This window comes from Cheilinus undulatus, linkage group 5, assembly GCF_018320785.1.
Source record: "Cheilinus undulatus linkage group 5, ASM1832078v1, whole genome shotgun sequence".
Classification (NCBI taxonomy): Eukaryota; Metazoa; Chordata; class Actinopteri; order Labriformes; family Labridae; genus Cheilinus; species Cheilinus undulatus.
The window spans coordinates 21,348,330-21,369,052 of NC_054869.1; the positions used below are offsets into that span (position 1 = coordinate 21,348,330).

The 20,723-nt window shown below is 38.6% G+C and overlaps 1 protein-coding gene across 1 annotated transcript in view; it reads right to left on the reverse strand.

The window, feature by feature from the left end:
* Positions 1 to 2,448: 2,448 nt before the first annotated feature.
* sv2ca (synaptic vesicle glycoprotein 2Ca) overlaps positions 2,449 to 20,723 on the reverse strand; it is a 51,421-nt gene continuing 33,146 nt past the window's right edge. Inside the window, exons 6-14 of the mRNA XM_041788059.1 lie at positions 11,823 to 11,956; positions 11,263 to 11,352; positions 10,710 to 10,820; positions 10,496 to 10,584; positions 5,700 to 5,864; positions 5,404 to 5,537; positions 3,682 to 3,888; positions 3,301 to 3,460; positions 2,449 to 2,632 (exon numbers count right to left, since the gene is read on the reverse strand). Coding sequence (XP_041643993.1) covers positions 2,449 to 2,632; positions 3,301 to 3,460; positions 3,682 to 3,888; positions 5,404 to 5,537; positions 5,700 to 5,864; positions 10,496 to 10,584; positions 10,710 to 10,820; positions 11,263 to 11,352; positions 11,823 to 11,956 — 1,274 coding nt within the window. The remainder of the gene's footprint in view (positions 2,633 to 3,300; positions 3,461 to 3,681; positions 3,889 to 5,403; positions 5,538 to 5,699; positions 5,865 to 10,495; positions 10,585 to 10,709; positions 10,821 to 11,262; positions 11,353 to 11,822; positions 11,957 to 20,723) is intronic.

Genomic DNA, 20,723 nt, shown 5'->3' on the forward strand with positions numbered 1-20,723 from the left:
AAGACACAGGCTGTTAGCCACTGAAAATACAACAAGAGTAGGAAGAACTGAAAAGATGAATCTGAATAATTTCAGTATCACCTCAGACCCTTTATGATCCTCACTATCTTTATCTGATAAATTATGTTATTATCATTATATTTAGCAGTATGCACTGAGGTTTGAATGTCGAAGTACATGAAAACAATAATTACGACAAGGTAGGTCATGTTTTCAAGTGTGAGATTTTGGCAAAATGAGAATTAGTACAAAAATCAACTAATGATGTAGATAAATTTATCATTAAGTGGTGTATTTGTCACTTCGGCAGATATGCAAATATATATTTCAGCTTAAATTTTGCCCAGTCATTTAAGATACAATGTCAAAATAGCAGTAAGTTTTCCTTTCAGAGACATTTCCTTCATGATCTGCACTGATCAGCCTCCTCCAAGGGGTGTTTTTGACTTTATTATTAGACATTATTCTGTTTCATAACAATTGGATATCTTTATAAAGTCAGCCTATCACATAAAAATAACCTTTTATCAAAATGGGAAAAATCTAACAGAAGAGATTCAGAGTAAAAGGAATTCACAGCTAAATAAACTATTGGATGGACAACATCATTCACAAATATACACAGAAGCCATGATTATCAGGTTTGTTTTCTTCTCCCTCCAGTTCAGTTTCTGTCTGTATAACTTTTAGATACTACATGACTCTGAGCAGACTGCTCCAGTTAAGGAGAGGCACGTTTAAAAAAGGCCATTCAGTATTTTTAAAAGGAAGCAGCAAGACATGTCTCTGTCAACGTCACTGCCACAAGCAAGATCCAACACAAAGGTAAATGAGGAGGAGATCCCCTCAGAGAGCTAGGTACAATAACACAACACATGATGGAGGATCTGGAGTCAGAACATTTGGATTTAAACAATATTTCAGCAGTCTGACTTCAACTATAACACAGAGGGAAATGATAAATAGCAGCTGCATATACAACATACCATAGAATTATTGGTACAATTAAATTCAGTTTTTTGATATGGCCTTATTGATTCCTGGTTGGGTAGGTAATGCAAATGGCTTGGTTTTCTTGTATAAACAATACAATATAAAGAAAATCTGATGACTGAGCATTAGAATTGAAAATATAAAGTTCTTTTTTTTCATTGTGGTGCAACCAGTCTCTTGTATGAGATTTATTTGGACACAAATTATGTCAATGTGCATTTATATGCATTTGTGTATGTTTAGTCACGTACAGTGTCTAGTCAACGCCCTGTGCATGCTGATCCTGTGGACAAGCCAGCTGTCATACAGCTGCCTAGTGTGACCACTCTGTCTGATCATCTATTCCCAACCTTCTCACACAGCAGGTTGACTGTGCTCATTACAGCTTGTTTTTCCCATTTCTCCCCATCTGGCTTGTCTTAATAAGACCATATCAATATTAAAAGACTTGAGATCTAACCGTGCAGTGACTCCACACAGGCTGCAGCTGGATGGATCCTCCAGTCACTGAACCCAACCAACCTGTTTAAACTCTCAGATAACTCTCACCAGCTTATTAATGATCTACAATAAATCTAATGAAGATATTTGAAATGTTGGCTTCATGTTTTGTATAATAAAGGTAAAAAGGCTTGAGAAAGTCTGGGTGTTAACCAGCTTACTCAGTCATACCAACCAATTTTGATGAGCACGTTTAATGGCTGTTATCAATGGGAGCGTGAGGTAGAAGGGCTCTGTTGTACCTGTTAGTGAGTTACAGTAAGTCAGCTGGTATCATCTTTTGTCACGGTAAAATAGCCCATATTTAAATTAAGGCAGTGATGGCCCGTGGCTGTAGAAATTACGATGGTAGCAGAGCATGGACAGTCAAGAATATCAGAAAGAGCGAGAAAGTCCAGATCCGGATGTTCTTGGCTGTACTGATGGGTCTAAAAAATACAAGGTGATAGCTTTTGCCCTGTGTGAGACCTAAAGTTAAATATAAACTATTTCAGGTAATTTAGGCTACTTCACAGACTTTACAAACATAACTTTCTTTTCTATAACCGAGTATTTAACAAAAACTTGAACCTCTTTTTTTTAAACCTGTCCATGTAAATTTGGGGTCTGAATTGAATAAAACTGACTGTAACTTAGTGTATACCTCATGTTTGGTTTCATGTTCAACACAAAGGTTTAGTAACACACCACCTGACAAATCAGATGCTTTTATATTTTTAAAGATAACTATGCAGCTTCTGGCCTCCTGAAAGGTGCAGTTAGCTTCATCCAGGGGGGTTTTAATGAGCTAATATGAATATCCTTATCTGGCGAAAAGTAGTTCAGATCAATCAAATATTGATGGAAAAAAATCTGTGAACCAAGCCATTTGCACTTCTCACCCAATGCTCCCTGGGCATCCTTTTGAGATCATTTACCCAGACTTTATTTCAGCTGATCAACCCAAGGCTTGCGTTACATGAGAACATTGGCCCTGGTGTCAGGCAACCGAAGTCCAACCAGGCCTCCCCCGACGAGCACAGACGAGGCCATGAGGATCGGGATGGCCTTTGTGATTCCAACAAGAGAGCCGAAGATCAAGTTCCCCAAGACTGCAGCCAGCTTACACAGAGCATTGCAGAACCCAAAGCCTGTTCCTCTGCAGAGGGAAATATCGAAGAGGAAGCATGATGTGGAGAGAGAGATTAATGTTTAAATAAGGCTGTCAAAAGATTACAATTTTTTATGCAATTAATATCAGGATTTCTGTAGCTAATTGTGATTTATTGTACCCTTTTATGGAATTTTAAAATTCCATTATATTGCTTTCAAAACCATTTCTGTCATCTTTGATTCCTCCACTGTCTTAAATCAAGGTTAACTGACTTTCTGTTGGGATACAGATCTGCTTTTATAGGTAGATTTTGCATTTGCACATGAACTTTAGCACAGAAAAAAGGAACTTGTTATGGATTGAAAAGGAAGCAAGGGCATAGTAGAAAGGTAAATGTTTGATAACACAAGGTGCAGATGAATTTTGACTTGTCCACTGAGCTGTCTGTGGTTTTTGTTTTAAAGTAAAATGAGACATTAAGAAGCAGTGGTGGACTTATTTTACATCACTGTGGCTGCAGAGAGATGCTGTAGTGGCTTAACCAAAGTGTACTTAAAGGGACAATAAAGCATGCAATGATCACAATTTTAAAAAAGCCAATGCACTAATTGTGAGTCGTAGTTAATCGTAATTCATTTGATTAATCTTGACAGACCTTGTTATGATCTTATAGCATACATGAGTTCATGCTAGTCAGTAGTTACAGCTCTCACCTCCTGACTGTAGGGAATGACTCAGTCGTCACCACATCCAGGGAATTCCAGGCAGAAATGCTCAGGCCATTGTAAAGGCACAACATAAAAATCATCATGGACTCGCTGGTGCCAAACCACAAAAAGAAACAGCTGATGCCTGAAAGGACCATTGAACCCCCTGATGGACATAAAATACAAACAGAGCATAAGAGAGTCAGAGGAGAGAGCGCAGGTGACTTAATTTGACTAATGCTCTACTGAATTATAGACCCTGATCAAAATGGCTTGTTGTTCCAGCAAATGATGGAAGTCCACATCTATTACATGAATCATTTTAAGATCCTATGTGAAAACCAATTACTCAAGTGCACACACAAACACGAACCCCTCCTTTCTTACCTAACATTGACAGACGTCCAATTTTGTCCATGAGGAGGGCAGACACAATGTTGCCGGGCAGAACTGCCAGTGTCCCCAGGAAGTTGATGAAATAAACCCAATAAGCACTGTAGTCGTCATCAAAGGTCATCTGGCATCCTGTCTTGTTGTGTGTGAACGTGCTATTGACCACTTCTGTGCCATCTATCAACTTGGATTCATCGATGTCTGCGCAAAGAATAAAGAAAGAGGAAAATACAATAAGGGTGGATCAACTCAGAACCAATCACAATAGAATGTGTTGTTGCTTTCTTTCCATAAAGCTGTTTAAAAATGTTAACCATTGCAGTTAAAGGTTTACTATTTGACTTCTAGAGAAGATATTCAGATCCTAAAAGTTGTCTTTGGATATCCCTCAAATTCACCCTCCCCTCTTGTTTCCACAGCTCCCAAAGCCCTCCCTCTCTCTGTCATCAGCAAATGTCCGTGAGACACAGTGGCAGACAAGTACTGATACACATCTTAAAACAAGATTCTGTGACCATTTAAGCCACAATAAACATTCAGAATTTCATTTGGTTATGTTTTGTCTGTCTTTTTAGACAAATTTAGTATTCAGCTGACCATCAGGAATGTAATGGCATTGTACTCAAATACACATACTTTAATATGGAGTTAATCCCCCCAGTTGCAGTCTCCACTTTTCTTGGAAGGCTTTCCTAAAGATTTTGGAATGTTTCTGTGGGAATTTGTGCCCATTCATTCTGTAGGACACTTATGAGGTAAGGAACTGATGTTGGATGGACGGGGGGTGGGCTGACTCGCAATCATCCTTGCTTTGTACACTGTGGCACAGAATTGGAATAGAAAAGCGCCTTCTCCAACCGGTTGCCACAAAGTTGGAAACATAGCATTGTCCCAAATGGCTAAGACTTCCTTTCACTGGAGATAAGGAGCCTCGCCCAAACCCTGAAAAACAGCCCCATACCATTATCCCTCCTTCACCAAACTCCACAGTTGGCCAAATGGAGTCAGGCTGGTAACACTCTCCTGCCATCGCCAAACCCAGACTCACCCGTCTCATTGCCAAACAGAGAAGTGTGATTTGTCCCTCCACAGAACACGTTTCCACAGCTCCACAGTCCAGTGCCTAAGTGCTTTACACTAGTCCAAAGGCATTGGACCTGATGATGTGAGGCTTGTATGCAGCTGCTTGGCCAGGGAAAATCATTTCATGAAGCTCCCACCACATAGTTTTTGTGATTACATTTACGTCAGTGGAAGTTCAGAACTCTTGAATCAGTTGGCAGCCTCTACGCACCATGCACCTTAGCAGTTGTTGACCCCACTCTGTGATTTTGTGTGGTCTTGCGCTTTGTGACTGAGTTGCTGTTGTTCCTAAATGCTTCAACTTTCTAATAATATCACTTATAGTTGACGGTGGAATATCCAGCAGGGGTGAAATTTCACAAACTTCCTTAATGCAAAGGTGGTATCCTATCACAGTATCATGCTTGAAGTCTGAGCTCTTCAGAACAACCCATCTTGTGTCACAAATGTTTGCAAATGTAAACTGGGTTAGGACTTGGCTTGGTGCTTGATTTTATACACCTGTGGCAACGGCCAGAAAGCTCCATCCGTATTCGTATATGTTTCGAACACAGATCATAAATGAGCCTAAAGGGCAACAAATTGTACCAAGACAACATAGGCATTTGAGTACCTTTAATCTCAAGATCTCACCTGTATTGAAGAAGAATGCATCAACGAAAGTGCAGTTACGGAAGAAGGAGCCCACTGATGTCACATCATCGAAGTAGCAGTTACGAAAGGTGGAATCTATAAAGGTGACGGACTTCAGCTTCATATTGATGAATCTAAGAAAACATGGTTAATATGTTTCTATATTCCTTGTCATTGTAGAAACACCTAGCCATTTCATCCTGAATCTTCAGGGTTTTCTTTATGAAAAAAGGCCAGTGTTTGATTTGTTGAAACTCTGCATCAAGTTATCCTGCTGCTAAGTTGATAAGTCTTACCGGTCATTGAGGAAGAGGCCATTTTTGTGTATCTGGTTCTCCAGGGTGAAGTTGAAGGTGAAGTCTTCAGTGCGTTCATTGGCATGAATTTTCACCTTGGAAGCATACTCATCTGCCTGAAGGTGTTTGATGACATCAGGGAACCATACTGAAAGACCGTAATACCTGCAATAAGAGGGAAATCGTATATTGAGAGTCAATTGATTAGCCAAGGAATGCTAATGATATGAGAAACATAGACCTTTACACCCTTCAATCTGTAGTATGACTCGATAGAGACTTAGAGGGGACTTGTGGTATCTGTTGTTGTGTTCATAGTTTTAAAGAGTGCCTTCAGACTGCTACTCTTTTATCGCTTGCTGTTTTCACTCCTATCTTTGCTCCCACTGGGACACAAATGGACCTCTATTGATCTACAGACTGTGATTGATTTTGAGACCTTGCAACTTTGAGATCAAGATGACAGAAATGCAATTTGGCCCCAAGCCTGACTGCCCAATGCTATTATGTGACCAGAGGAATTAGACTTGTCTGATTTGTGCCCAGGCCAGGACTCTCATTAGACAATGGGACACTTTGAGGAACTCCTGAACCCAACCAACCAGTCCACTGATACAGAGTTATTTTAAGATCCTGGGGAAGCCTTAACTATTTCTTTGGCAGAGGATCAGATGGTGAAAAAGCTAAGGGTGCCAGATGTAGATTTGTCCTGAGATGCTGAAGGCTTTGGGCATTGTTAGATAGTCTTGGCTTACAAGCGTCTTAAATGTTACGTGTTGTGGACAGTGCCTGCAGAATGGCAAACTGGAGTGATGGTTCCTAGTTTTGGTATTTTCTCCCCAGGAGAGTATTGTGAGAAGTTATGCAGAAATAAGTGGTAACTGGGCCCCTCCTATGAGCTATGTGGTACCTGTACAATCAAAACGAGGGATGTGTTGATCCTTGCCAGGGTTGGCCCTTGCCTCAGATTTTGTTTGTGGTTTACACAGACAGAATCTCAAGGGGTAGCCAGGGGCAGGAGAGTGTGGTTGTCAGAATCAGCAACCTTTAGTCCTAGGTTATTGTTTACTTCCTGGAAATGCTAGAGTTGGTGTGGAGTAAGTTTCTATCTGAAGTAGGGTAAGCGTTTTCACAAGTGAGGGTAGAATAGATCATGAGATCTAAGGGTGTGTTTTTGTAGCATCAGCTATAATGCAGACTTTGATATGGACAGTCATGAGGGTTCAGCTGATGATTAACTAGTTTATTGATGTCCCAAGCCTTATCTATGGTCATGAAGTACTGTTTGCGACAGATCATGATTCCAAACATCAGAAACAAGTTTCTTCTACATCACTGGTTCTCAACTGGTCCAGCTTTAGGACCCACCACTTTCTTCAATGACAAATCGCAACCCACATTTCCAAAGATTTTCAGCCATGCATGTTTATTTAACTAATAATGTTGCAGTTTGGATCTTAGATGGAACAAAATACATGACACAAAAAGAGATAAGTCAAAACTCACACATTTCACACCCCAATTCACCAAGATAACCTGAAAATGTCTGGCAAATTCCTGAGATCTAAAGAAATTTCCTCATAAAAGTAGAAAAAATCAAATCTTTATTGAAAGAAAAATAGATAAATGAGGTGAAATAGATAAATATTTAAATGTACCCATAGTAAAAAATAACGTATGGATGCATATCCACAAAGGACTACAATACTTCATAGATTTTTTCCCACCATTTGCCACATTGCCATGATTAAGTACCAGATTTGTACAAGAGAATAAATGCTTAGACTAAAAGTAAAGACTAAAATGTTTTTGAGTTTTCATTGACTAAAACTACACTTACACTATGAAGGGTAGAAATGACTAAAATGTGACAAAACTAAAAGGCATTTAATCTTAAGACTAAGAGAACCACTGCTCTACATGATGGCTAGACTCTGTTTTAGCCAAGGCTAGCTAATAATCCTTTGCAACAGATGGAGCCAGTTAAGATGGTTTGGGCATCTGGTTATGATACCTGCAAGGCTCCTACTTTTGGAGGTTTGCATGTAATTTTTTTTTATGTTTTTATTGAATTTTGTAGCATAATCCACAATAAATGTACAGACATTATATTGTAAATTATTTTCCTTTTTACATTAACAAACATAATAACAAAAGAATACATTCAACAACCACCCCACCCACCGTCTTTCAACGTAACATTACTCTCTTTCAAATACCAAAGCAAAGAAATAAAAATATCTGTACATATACACACACACATACATATCTGCCATGTATAAACCCTGACTTAAAGGTTTAAATCCTGCTCCAATCTCTCTGGGAAATTTCACTTTGATTCTCCAGCTATCCTACTCTCAGTCTCCCTCCTGCCGAAGCTCTCCTATGTCCCCATTTTTCATAAATTCCTCTAATGGTTTCCATATTTCCTTATAGATCTCTAGCCTTTTTTATTCTCTTCATTGGCACACAATTTACCATACTTTTAATCCAAGCACCTAAAGAGGGTGCAACAATTTTCTTCCATTTGACAGCAATCATTTGTTTTGCCTGAAGTATAGAAAAGTCTACAAACCTACATTCTTTTTCCTTTAACTTGAGATTTGATGGATATAGATGCAACAATATCATTTTAGGTTCTAATGGAATATTTACAGATAAAATTATCTTTATTTTATCTATGACTTCCCTCCAAAATGTTTGGATTTCCACACATTCCCAAATGCAATGTATAAATGTTCCTTGAAAACCTCTGCATTTGAAATATGTATCAGGTATATTATTGTTATATTTATGTAATTCAACAGGGGTAATGTAAGTCTGCATTAGCCAATTGTATTGAAGAATTTTTCAATTGGTATTGGCAGCTTTTGTTTGAGCCTTCTCACAGATCTTGTTCCATTCATTATTTGTAATGTTCACATTCAAGTTTAGCTTCCATGTCTCAAGTTTGGGTACTAAGGATTCATTTGAACCAAACATAAGCCAGCTGTATATTAATGAGATCAAACCCTTGGTTTTGCAGTCCTTGATCATGAATTCTTCTAGGGCAGAAAGAGCTGGAATTGTTAATGATTAGTTTTGCATATATGAAACTTCTCAATTGTATTTAAAGAAATGTTTCCTTGGGATATCATATGTTACAGATATGTCCTCAAATGTCATTAAAACATTTTATTTAAAAAGGTCAGACAATTTTACTCAGTCCTTTTCTTGCCCATGTTTGGAATCCACCATCTTGCCCGCCTGGCTTGAATGAACTGTTCCCCCAAATTGGACTGATTTGAGACAAAGAATAACAAATACCCATGTATTTCCTAACCTCATACCATACATTTATCATATTGAACACAATAGGATGAGTAGTATCTGCTCTTAGTTGTTTCAACTTTGCTGAATACATATACAAGTGTAATGGTATCTGAGTGGAACATGCTTCTATATCCATCCAAGCTGGAAAGTTTTCTTTAAAAAATAAAACATCATCATTCTCTACTGTACTGCCTGGTAGTATGTAAAGGTTCGGACACTTCAACCCTCCAACATCAAATGGGAGATATAGCAAAAACAGACGAATCCTAGGACATTTCTTATTCCATAAACTTTGTGGCAAGTGTTGTAAATTTTTCAAACATTCCTTTAGGTGGCGCCAAAGGGATATTTTGGAAAAGATATAAAAATGTAAGTAATACATTCATTTTCAATACACTAATTCGCCTGATAAGGGATATTGGCAGAGGCATCCACCTGTCTATAGATTTAACTCGAGAGTCCATTAGATCTTCATAATTTGTTGATACTATTTTTTCCATTTGAGGAGATATTGTAATTCCCAAATAAGTAAAGCTGTTTGACATTTTAAAAGTAAACATGTGATGTCCAGGACCTTGTCTCTCATCTTCATTAAGCAACATAAGTAAGGATTTAGTTGTATTTACTTTATAACCAGAAATTTTACCAAATCTTTCTATTAATTCTAGAAGTGCAGGAATAGAGATGATTAATTGTTTTAAAAACAAGATTACGTCATCCACAAATAGAGCTATCCTGTGATCTCTGTTACCAATTTTAATTCCGCTAATTTGCTAGTTGCCTCTCACTGCTAGTGCTAGTGGTTCTATAGCTAAAATAAATAGAAGAGGTGACAAAGGTGATCCTTGTGGGCAACCTCGTGTAATATTAAAAGGCTCTCATACAACTTTGTTTGTTAACACCTCAGCCATACGGTTAAAATGTAACAATCTGACCCAATTACAAAAAGTATTCCCAAATCCGAATCGGTCTATAACCTCAAAAAGATAGGGCCATTCCACCCTATCAAAGGCTTTTTCTGCGTCCAATGTTTTTGCAGGTAATTTATAGCAAGAGGAGACCCCTGCCGATGAGTCAGTGTTCAGTGCAGGGCTGGCTGGCTTGGTGGATGGATGGATGGATGGATGGATGGATGGATGGATGGATGGATGGATGGATGGATGGACAAACCGATGGGCAGTTGGACAGACAGATGGATGGCCGGCTGGCTGGATGCATGGATGGATGGATGGATGGATGGATGGCCGAATGAGTGGAAGGCTTGCTGGCTTGCTGAATAGATGGATGGGTGGATGGATGGCCAGCTGGATGATGGATGGATGGCTGGATGGAAGGCTGGATGGATGGAGGTTGGCTGGCCCGATGGATGGTGAAATGGATGGATGGCCAAATGGATGGATGAATGGAAGAATAGCCAATTGGATGGATTGATCCATGGATGGATGGATTTTCTAGTTCACGAACAACATTGGACAAAAGCTTACCCAAATGAGAGAGTTAACCATACTATGGCAAGTCGCATCATGTTTTCTCTCATTGGATAGTTGAAGCACTTCATGAGATTCAGATAGATCTAAAGAGGAGGAGAGACTTATCAGACATTATATTATCAAAAGAGTAGGCTGGTCCAGTCATAATACAAAAACCAACAACAGCTGAAAAAAAACAGCTTATGCTGCAAAAACAAACAATTATTACCCCATGTACTTCAGTCTTTATCCTAAAAAAAGCCTTTGAAACTGGGTTGCCAGACTCTGACTCCATTTCCACCAGTTCATCCAACTGTTTTGGGGTCTTGATCCTGTTAACCTGGGAAATGAACCATGGGTACATGAAAAGACTGTTAATGCAATATGTGTAGTCTACCTGATATTCAAATTGCATATAACACTTTTGCAGTCCATGTGATCATACAAGCAATACCATGGATCTAAAGTGTATTCTTATCCTTATAACATTTAATCACTGCACATGATAATACAGTCAGAATTTAAAAGAAGATGAATGGAGAATGGAGAATCACAAAACCAAGAGATACATGTTGACCAAAATGTCTCTCCGAAGTGAGCCTCACACAGAAAATAAGCCTGAAGGACACAAAACAGCTTTCAGAACCGTCATAATTTAGATATGATCCTGACTGGTTAAAGCATTAAAACCTGACCCAGTGGTGGCAGAACATAAGCCTCTTTGCTTCCTTAAGCATCAGGAAACCCAGCTAAGACAGCATGCAGCAGAAAAATACACTCACGGTAAAGACTTTCTCCGGCTGCCCACGTGCTCTCATGTTAGTGTCATGGATCTGTTTGAGGATCATCCAGGCTTCATCATGCTTTCCCACCTGACAGGAGGGAAAGTAAGAGAGAAAGACAAGTTAAATTAACAGGATCAGCACCAGCAAAAAAGCACCAGCAATCATCTACAATGATATTGAGGCTACATAAATACAACCCTTTGATACAGTATCTAAAGATGGGCTTAAATGATGGAAGGCATGACCACTGTGAGTCATCTTACTTTTAATGGAAATCATTCTGAACCATCACAAACTTTCATGAAAATTGAAGGTTACTATTCAACAGAAATTATAAGCCTTTCCAAGATTTTAGATGACTCATGGTCTGTTTTGTCTAATTAACCATCTGTTGGCTGATGTTCAAGTACTCTCAATTTGCCAATTTGATAAAATTGAAGTGCATTCAGTTGGGGACAATGACAGCGGTGTGAGGTTGCATTTTTTGGTTTCAGCAGAGATATAATAACAGTTTCAAAGTATTTATTGAGCTGTTTGAGTTTGCCAAAGTAAAATACCTCAAGGTAGAACCTGGGGCTCTCAGGCATGAAGGTAAGTGCCACCACGGCACACACACATGGCAGGGCACAGACAACCACAAACACCCTCCAGCTGTGAAACTGGTAAGCTGAACCCATACTGAAACTCCAACCTGCAAACAGTTGAAACAAAAAGCAGTAATAGTCACATCTGATTTGGATAGGTTCATGAGAAACAGGGAAGTTAAGTTAAGCAAGCAATTAGCAGCAAGTAGAGAGTTAGCCCACTGTATTTACAAGTGCTCCTTCAACAAGTGACAGTCACAACCTGCCTTCCTCCCAGATTTTCCTATATTTTGCTGCATTCATTTTACCCTCTACCTCTTCAAGCCTTCCAGGGCCAAATGTTAAAAGGCATCCCACAGGATGATGCTGCCACCACTGTGCTTCATAGTGGTGATGTGCAGTGTTCAGTGTTCGTCAAACAAAGCATCTTGTCTGATGGTCAAAGAGCACCAAAGAACTTTCTTCCACTTGGCCGTGGAGCCTCTCACATGCCATTAGGCAAACTGTAATCGAGATTTAATGAATTTTTCTTCAACAGTGGCTTTCTCTTTGCCACTCTCCCATCACAAACGCTGGAGCTTGTAGCTAACTTCATCTGAGTAGTCATAGATGTCTTGTTGGCCTCTCTCACAAGTCTCCTCTTTGCACGGTCACTCAGTTTGTGAGGATGGCCTGATCTCGGCAGATTTACACATGTGCCATATTCCTTTCATTACTTGATGGACTGAACTCTGGGGACGTTCAGTGCCTTGAATTTTTTTGTATCCATTCCCTGACTTCAACAACCTTTTCTCTGACTTGCTTCAAGTGTTCTTTTGTCATCATGGTGCAATGGTAGCCAGGAATACCAATTAACCAGTGACTGGACCTTCCAGACAGGTGTCTTCTTACTACAATCACTTAAGACACATTCACTGCACTCAGGTGATCCACATTTCACTAACTGCGAGACTTCTAGCACCAATTGGCTAGACCTCTGTTAAATTAGGCCAGTCACTTTAAAGGAGTGAATACAGGTACATCTAAAAAATTTAGAATATCATTAAAAAAGTTCAATATTTTAGTCACTCATTTCAGAGAGTGAAACTCATATATTATATAGACTCATTACACAGAGTGAAATATTTCAGGGCTTTATTTCTTGAAATGTTCATTCAGTGTGTCAGAAAATTTTAATATTGTGAAAAAGTTCAATATTAGAAAGTCATGGTGTCACACCCTAATCAGCTAATTAACTCAAAACACCTGCAAAGGTTTCCTGAGCCTTTAGATGGCCTCTCAGTCTGGGTAAGTAGGCTATACAACCAAGGGGAAGACTGCAGACTTGACAGATGTCCAAAAGACAGTCACTGACACCCTCCACAACAAGGGGCGCCACAAATTGCTAAAGAAGCTGGTTGTTCACAGAGTGCTGTATCCAAGCAGATTTATAGAAAGTTGAGTGGAAGGAAAAAGTGTGGTAGGAAAAGGTGCACCAGCATAAGGGGTAATTGCAGCCTTGAGAGGACTGTCAAGCAAAATCCATTCAAGAATTGGGGGGGCTTCCCAAGGAGTGGACTGAGGCTGGAGTCAGAGCATCAAGAGCCACTACGCACAGACAAATCCTAGACATGGGCTACAAATGTCGCAATTTTAGAGCACTTCATGCTTCCTTCTGCTGACAAGCTTTATGGAGATGCTGATTTCATTTTCCAGCAGGACTTGGCACCAGCCCATATCGCCAAAGGTACCAAAAGCTGGTTCAATTACCATGGTGTTACTGTGATTGACTGGCCAGCAAACTGGCCCGACCTGAACCCCATAGAGAATCTATGGGGTATTGTCAAGAGGAAGATGAGAGACACCAGACCCAACAATGCAGACGACCTGAAGGCCGCTATCAAAGCAACCTGGGCTTCCATTACACCTGAGCAGTGCCACAGGTTGATTGCCTCCATGTCGCGCCGCATTGATGCAGTAATTCATGCAAAAGGAGGCCCAACCAAGTACTTAGTCCATAGAAATGAACATACTTTTCAAGAGCCTGACATCTGTTTAAAATATCTTTTTTTAAAATTGATCTTATGTAATATTCTAATTTTCTGAGACACTGAATTTTGGGGTTTTCTTATCTGTAAGCCATAATCATCAACATTTCAAGAAATAAAGGCTTGAAATATTTCACTCTATGTGTAATGAGTCTATATAATATATGGGTTTCCCTTTCTGAAATGAATGACAAAAAATGTTGAACTTTTTCATAATATTTAAATTTTTTGAGATGTAACTGTATGTATGCAGTCTCTTATTTTACTGTTATATAGTTTTATTTAATTAACATTACTCTGTACATTCATTCTTTTTATCAAATTAAATATATGTATATTTTCCCTTAGTCTATGTGTCAAAAATTCAAGTATTCTTGAGAGTATCTGTTTTTCTTCAAGCAGCACCACTACAGTTTATCACTAAGGTGATTGGTTCTCAGGCCAAACCACAATTAGCAATGAGTAATTGATGAACTGTACTCCAGAGCACAGTGCACCAATCAAAGCCAGCAGGTGGCTATTTAGCCAATCTCCAGCTCACAGAGGCACAATAAAAGCAAATGATTACTCAGTGCAAAAAGCCCCAAAATGCTGCTTTCAGGAAAAAACGACAAAATGCATTAAATGAAGTGTAAATGCTACTGCACACCCTCATCAGAGGATAGACTTGGCCACTTGATCTGAGGGGCTGATTTGTAATATTATGTGTAAACATACTGCGAACACAAAGAGGCTGCAAATAAAAGACGGCACTTAGATGAGAGAACTCTGCAGCCAGGGAGGAGTGATGTGCACGCTCAGAGATGAATGGCTCTGCAGAGGGAGCTGAGAGGAGTGCACAGGGATGGGTTAATTGAATGTGTAGGAAAGGAATTGAGTGTTTTCTGCTAAGTTAAATCTTGTTGCACCTGATCTCAGCCCACAGGCACTCTTCCAAACTCATTAATCATTCTAACATTCGTACACACATACACAAACACGCACCCACCAGGCAGACTTACAGATTCCTGTAAAGGTGCTAATACACACATGCTCATGAGACAAAAATGCATAAACAGGGAGAAATTAATAAGACAAATTACCATGTGCAGATATCACTGTCACAGCGAACATAATTCTATAATGCCAAACTCCCACTTACACATCTACAAAACATAAAAAGCAACATAATCACAATCATAAATGTTCATCTTCCTTCTGCAGCAAGACTCTTTTTTCGAGTTTAATTTTAGAAATGATGAAAATGATGATTTGAAATCTCTCTGTCAAATTCTTAAAGGTGGCACCAAACATTACATCAAATCTGGTTAGAAATAATCTGCTTTGATTACAAAAAAATGGGATACTGTGCATACAACATCAGAATTAAAGTATATGCCACAACAAACAAAGATGCTCTTCCAAGAGTAGAAATGTCTGTACATGTAGACTTGTAGTCGTGCTATAATACACTTCATCTTTTAGAGTTTTGGGTGGAAGCACAGAAAGGGGTTGCTGTTTCAGTCGTGACCTCCCACGTTTCTCAACAGATCGTGCCTCATGGAGATGCTGCTCCAAAGGGAATAGCACCATTATCCATCAACAGGCGTAGGAGGGGAGTCAGGGGGTGGGGAGGGGGTTAACACTAATGGTTTTGCCAGAAAAACACAGCTTGGAATTAATCTGAGAGCATTAAAATCCAGCTTTGAAAGCAATGCATAACAACTGCTAAAAACAACTATTTTTAAAGGGGGAGCGGGCGCCTGTCATAAGTGGTGTAAATGCATTCAAAACAGGGCTGGATAAATGAAAAATGTTACAACAGAAAGTAGGAAACAATGAGAAGGCAAAACAGAGAAGTTTGAGGTGAAGCAACGTCTGCACAAGAAAACAAGTGGCAATACAGGAACATGTTACAACTTTGTCTTTATTCCTATCATTTTGAACTGAAAACACAATGTGTTAGATGTTTTTACTGGCCAGTTTAGAGATCAGCTTTTGTGCTGAGTTCAACATCAGCAAATTAGTCCAGGATGGATTTTCCCCTCTTACTGTTTTCTGTTGGTAGCAGCATAATGAGTTTGGTAGACAAAATTGTACCTGCGGTGTAGTCCCTTTTTTTGTATCACTGTCTGACTGTCTGTCAGGTTGTGTGTGTTAGAGAGTGTATGTATCTGGAGTCACTCTGAGTGAAAAAGAGAAGAAAAGAGAGAAAGAGTAACAGAGACAAAAGGCAAGAGTTGTTCAGCAGTGATTGCCTTTTCTGCAGAAATGTAGTGCGGCTTTCTGCCCCTCAGGGTAACTGTTTCACCCAGGCCATCGGAAATCTCATTACAGGGATTATGTACATAATTGACTAAGAGTATGGATGACTGAGTCAGCAGCACTACACTATTCCCACGACTAGACACAAGATAGATAGATAGATAGATAGATAGATAGATAGATAGATAGATAGATAGATAGATAGATAGATAGATAGATAGATAGATAGATAGATAGATAGATAGATAGATAGATAGCCTCTAGAGCAGTTGTTGTCAAAGTGGGGTATGGGATCCCCTTGGAGGTCATGAGACACTGAGGGAGGGTTGCCAGATGCCTTACAAAAAACACTAAAAATATTTTTAAATGATGTCAAACTGTGTATCTGACCCCTTTTAATGAAAATATATGGAAAAATGCTGAGCAAGATTTATGCTAAAAGCAAAGTAATGTTTAAAATATCCTTAAAATGTAAGTCTGCACACAACTTTTCTTGAATGTGCACCATTGTATTTTACCATGCTTAAACCACCATCAGGTACATTGAGGTTCACTGGTCTCTTCGGCGCCTTTATTTTGGGAGTCGCGGCCTGAAAGGTTTGAGAACTCATGCTCTACAGAGTGAATTTGAAGACCACTTGCAATACAGTGGCTCATTGATGGCTGTCCTATTTCAAAGGCACCTTCCAATGCAACTTAAAAATATGTACTCCTTTCCCTGGCTAACAAATGATCCATCAGATGGATCCTTCATGGTCCAGTAAATTCAACATTCTTTGTGTGTCAATTCAAACAATCTGGCAGACTCTCAGGCAGCTGAGTAATACAGTTTTATAAAAGCATAAGTCATTTATTTCTACTCAAAAGCTAACAATAGTTATGTTAAAGAAAACAAAAGGGAAATTTCAAATTATCTATAAAATAAGAGGTTAAGTAGCATGATGATAATTACATTCGCTTCTTTTTGTGCAGCTCGTGAAGTTACTTTTAACAAACAAATAGTTAAAAGGGGTAGAAATGTGAAAAGTAAGGGTGGGACCAGCTGATGACACAAACAGGGAATCATCCTCAGACTAGACCAGGGGTGTCGAACTCAATCACAGCAGGGGTTGGATTCTGGATTCAGGTCTAACCTTAGGACCTAACAGGGTCACCTTTTTAACCAAACTGTCAAACTCATTAAACCAGTAATAAAATATGAAAAAAAAAAAACTTAGCACTGATGATAAATGATTTTGACATTTAAAAGTTATAAAGATAAGCTTAAGGCACACAATCTGAGAAAAGTAAATGTATTAGTTCAAAAAGGTCAAAAAATAAAATTGAAATTGAAAAATATTGTTTTTTAAAGGCAAATATATTACAAAGAAAGTCAAAATCATGAGTTTAAAGGTACAAATATGAAATAAATTTGTCATCATGAAATTAAAAGTCAGAATATGATTCAACATTTTAAATTGGGAGTCTAAAAGGTCAAACTGCGGGATTATGAAGTCAGAGTTTGGAGTTGAAAATATGAGATAAAATACAAAATAATTGGTTAAAAAAATCTAAATCTGAATTAAAAAATCAGAGTTATGAATCTTAAAGCTCAAAAGATTATATGAGAAGTAAAAATTACGAGTTGAAATGCTCAAAGTATGAAATAAAAAGTCAAAATCCTAAGTCTGAGTCCTAATTGTGAGATGCAAAATTGAAAATATGAAATTAAAACCCAATTAATTTCTTTTCCCACATTCCTGACTTCTTATCTAAATATTTTTACTCCTTACTTTTTCAGATTGAGGAAATCTGCAGACCTCTTACTGATGGGCCAGTAAAAATCGAAATATGAGATCATCTTGCGGGCCAGATTTGGCCCTTAGGCCTTGAATTTGATGCCTCTGTCTAATTTAGATAGGCCTAACCAGGCTTATACTTATACTTTGACTGGATATTTCTGGATATTTCTTAGGATGCTAACCCTGAAATGGGACACATTAACCATTATGCTTGTTTAAGTCAGAAACAGATGAAAAGCAGAAGAGCTGCTTCTGCAAAAATCATGATTAGTTTGTTTGATACTGAGATCACGGCTATCAAGCACCATTACTAAATAATTTCACCAAATCTCTTTACATACATTTATTGAACTTAAACACCCTTTACACAAAAATTTTGAACCCTTTTGAGGCAGTGGTGATGTACTATTGTGGCCAAATTATAACACATTTAAACATTAACCACGCACGACATAAGCTACGGGAAAATGAGAGCAACACTGACAGCATGCTGAACAGTAATCATTAATCCTCATTTATCTTGTTTTCATAATTATAGAAGTCAAAAGCATAATTGAAACTGAAACTCCATTTATTGCCTTGCACTACCATAAACTCTGAGTTACAAAAGGCTGTGTTATCTATAGCATAGTCAGCTGAGCCTTTTTCAAGCTATCAATACAATGCTTATTAATAGCTCTGTTTCATTCAGTAGTGCTTTGACTGAACTCCTGATACTTTAAGTGAAAAATATATCTTCAGTGGCCGAAACTAAGCTCCGGGTTAAGACCCAACACTGAAATTACTTTAGTCGAGGACAACGCTGCTACTACTGTGCAAACATTATTTATGCAACCTGAATATTTGCTTCAGAAGTGAGGCAAACATTCAAGTTGCATAGATTATCATTATCATTGCATACACTTGCTGTAAATCATATGTCATGACTTTTCTGTCAATAAATTTCAGAACTAGTTGTGAAACGTTTTTGAAGCTAACTTCATTAAGTACACCCCCCCCCCTCCAAAAAACAATAACATTGGTTTGGATTGGGATTTTTTTTTATATACTTTAAGGTGCTACTTTGTTTTTAAATGTCTTACACTTAAATATTAGAAGGCAATTTGGGTTTTCCGTGGAATTTAAGGATTAGCAACATTAAACAGCTAGCTGTTTGTATCCATCGCAAGGCTAGCTGTTTAGATCTGCAGTGTGTCCAAAATCGCACACTTTTGTACCAAATACGAAACACTTTGAGTGCACAAATGCAGTATAGTGATTTCACATAGCAACAATCAAGTGCAGTATAGCCTACTACTCACACTCAGTTCAAGAATTTAGTGTGGAAAGATGGACACTTTGCACTCTCATTAAACACCGTATATTATATACCAGATATTATAGGCTACTATTAGCGTGCTAGCTAGTGTTAGCATTCACTAGCTGGCTAACGTGCTATTACAATGGCAGTCAATTTCAATCAAGACAAAGTCATTTAAGGCAAAATACGCTCATTTTCTGAGTCAGTAATGTCAACATAAAATACAAGTCACATAAACAGTATAGTCAGTGAAAATAACAGTACATTTTTGATTATAGTCCCCTGACATCTATTTACAACTTGCTGTTAAAAATACAAGTTACACGACTCACTCATAGTGAGTCAAAACAGTTGCTCATTTTTGTAATGTCTATTTATCAGGGTACTTCGCACCCTCAATGAGGACTATATTGGTGATGTAGCAGATTTAGCACTGTTAGCAAGCTACCGCGCAAGCTAATTTTAGCATTCACTCGCTAGCTAATGTGTTATTAGCAACAGCAGAAGATTTCATCGAAAAAAAGACAAGTGAGTAATGCCAGTAATGTAAACATAAAACACAAGTTACATTAACCTTATAGTGAGTGAAAATGGCAGTCAAATTTTTGTCCCCTAATGTCTATTTATATCTTGCTGTTAAAAAAGAAGTAGAGGAAGAAAACAGAGGCAATTACACCTCCGTCACTGTCCATGGCAGTGCACAATTTGAGACAATACTAACATAATATTCAGATAAAGCTGTATCCATCCACTAAGTCTTGAAAAAAGTGAACATGCATGTGAACCAAAATGTTCAACCAACTAACCCTTAAAAAGAACAATGGTAGCAAGCAAACTAGTGCATCAGCATAAATAAGAAAGGGTAATGTTGCCCAATGATACTAACCACCTTTAAGTTAATTTAGTGTTATACTAAACATGTTTCATTTTTAAAGCCTTCAAGAAGCCCAAGTAGAGGAGTTATGAGTAATTGACATTGACAGTGATGATAATTCACAGGCAGGTATTTTATCTTTAATCTGTAGATCTGAGAAGCGTCTCAGATTATTCTTCCAGTGAGCTTGCTTTGCAGCGAGCACAGTCTTCCAGCTCTTTCAATTCACGCTATGAGGGCCTGTGCCACACGGACCTCCCTCAGCGACCCAGCTGTGAGTCTGGCAGGGGGGCTTTGGGGAGACATTAGGAGTCAGCGAATGGAGAGGATAAATGAGGGTTCTAATGGTGTATTAAACAACAGGGTTTGGGCACTTGTATCATATTGTATCTTCTAATACCTTCATGTCCTCATTCAAAGACCTAAAGGTATCTGCAAGAGGCATTTTGACTCAACGTCACAGCACTGTTGGTTGCAGGCACTGCAGTACATTAGGGAAAACATAAAAACCACTGGTGAGCGCTGGAGTATGTATGCAAGACACATAGTTTCCTCTCAGAGAAAAGGGAGACAGAGTTGTAGTGGGTGTCAGACAGAATAAGAGCAAAGTAAGGCAACTACCACCCCTTCAATACGATATCAGCAGAT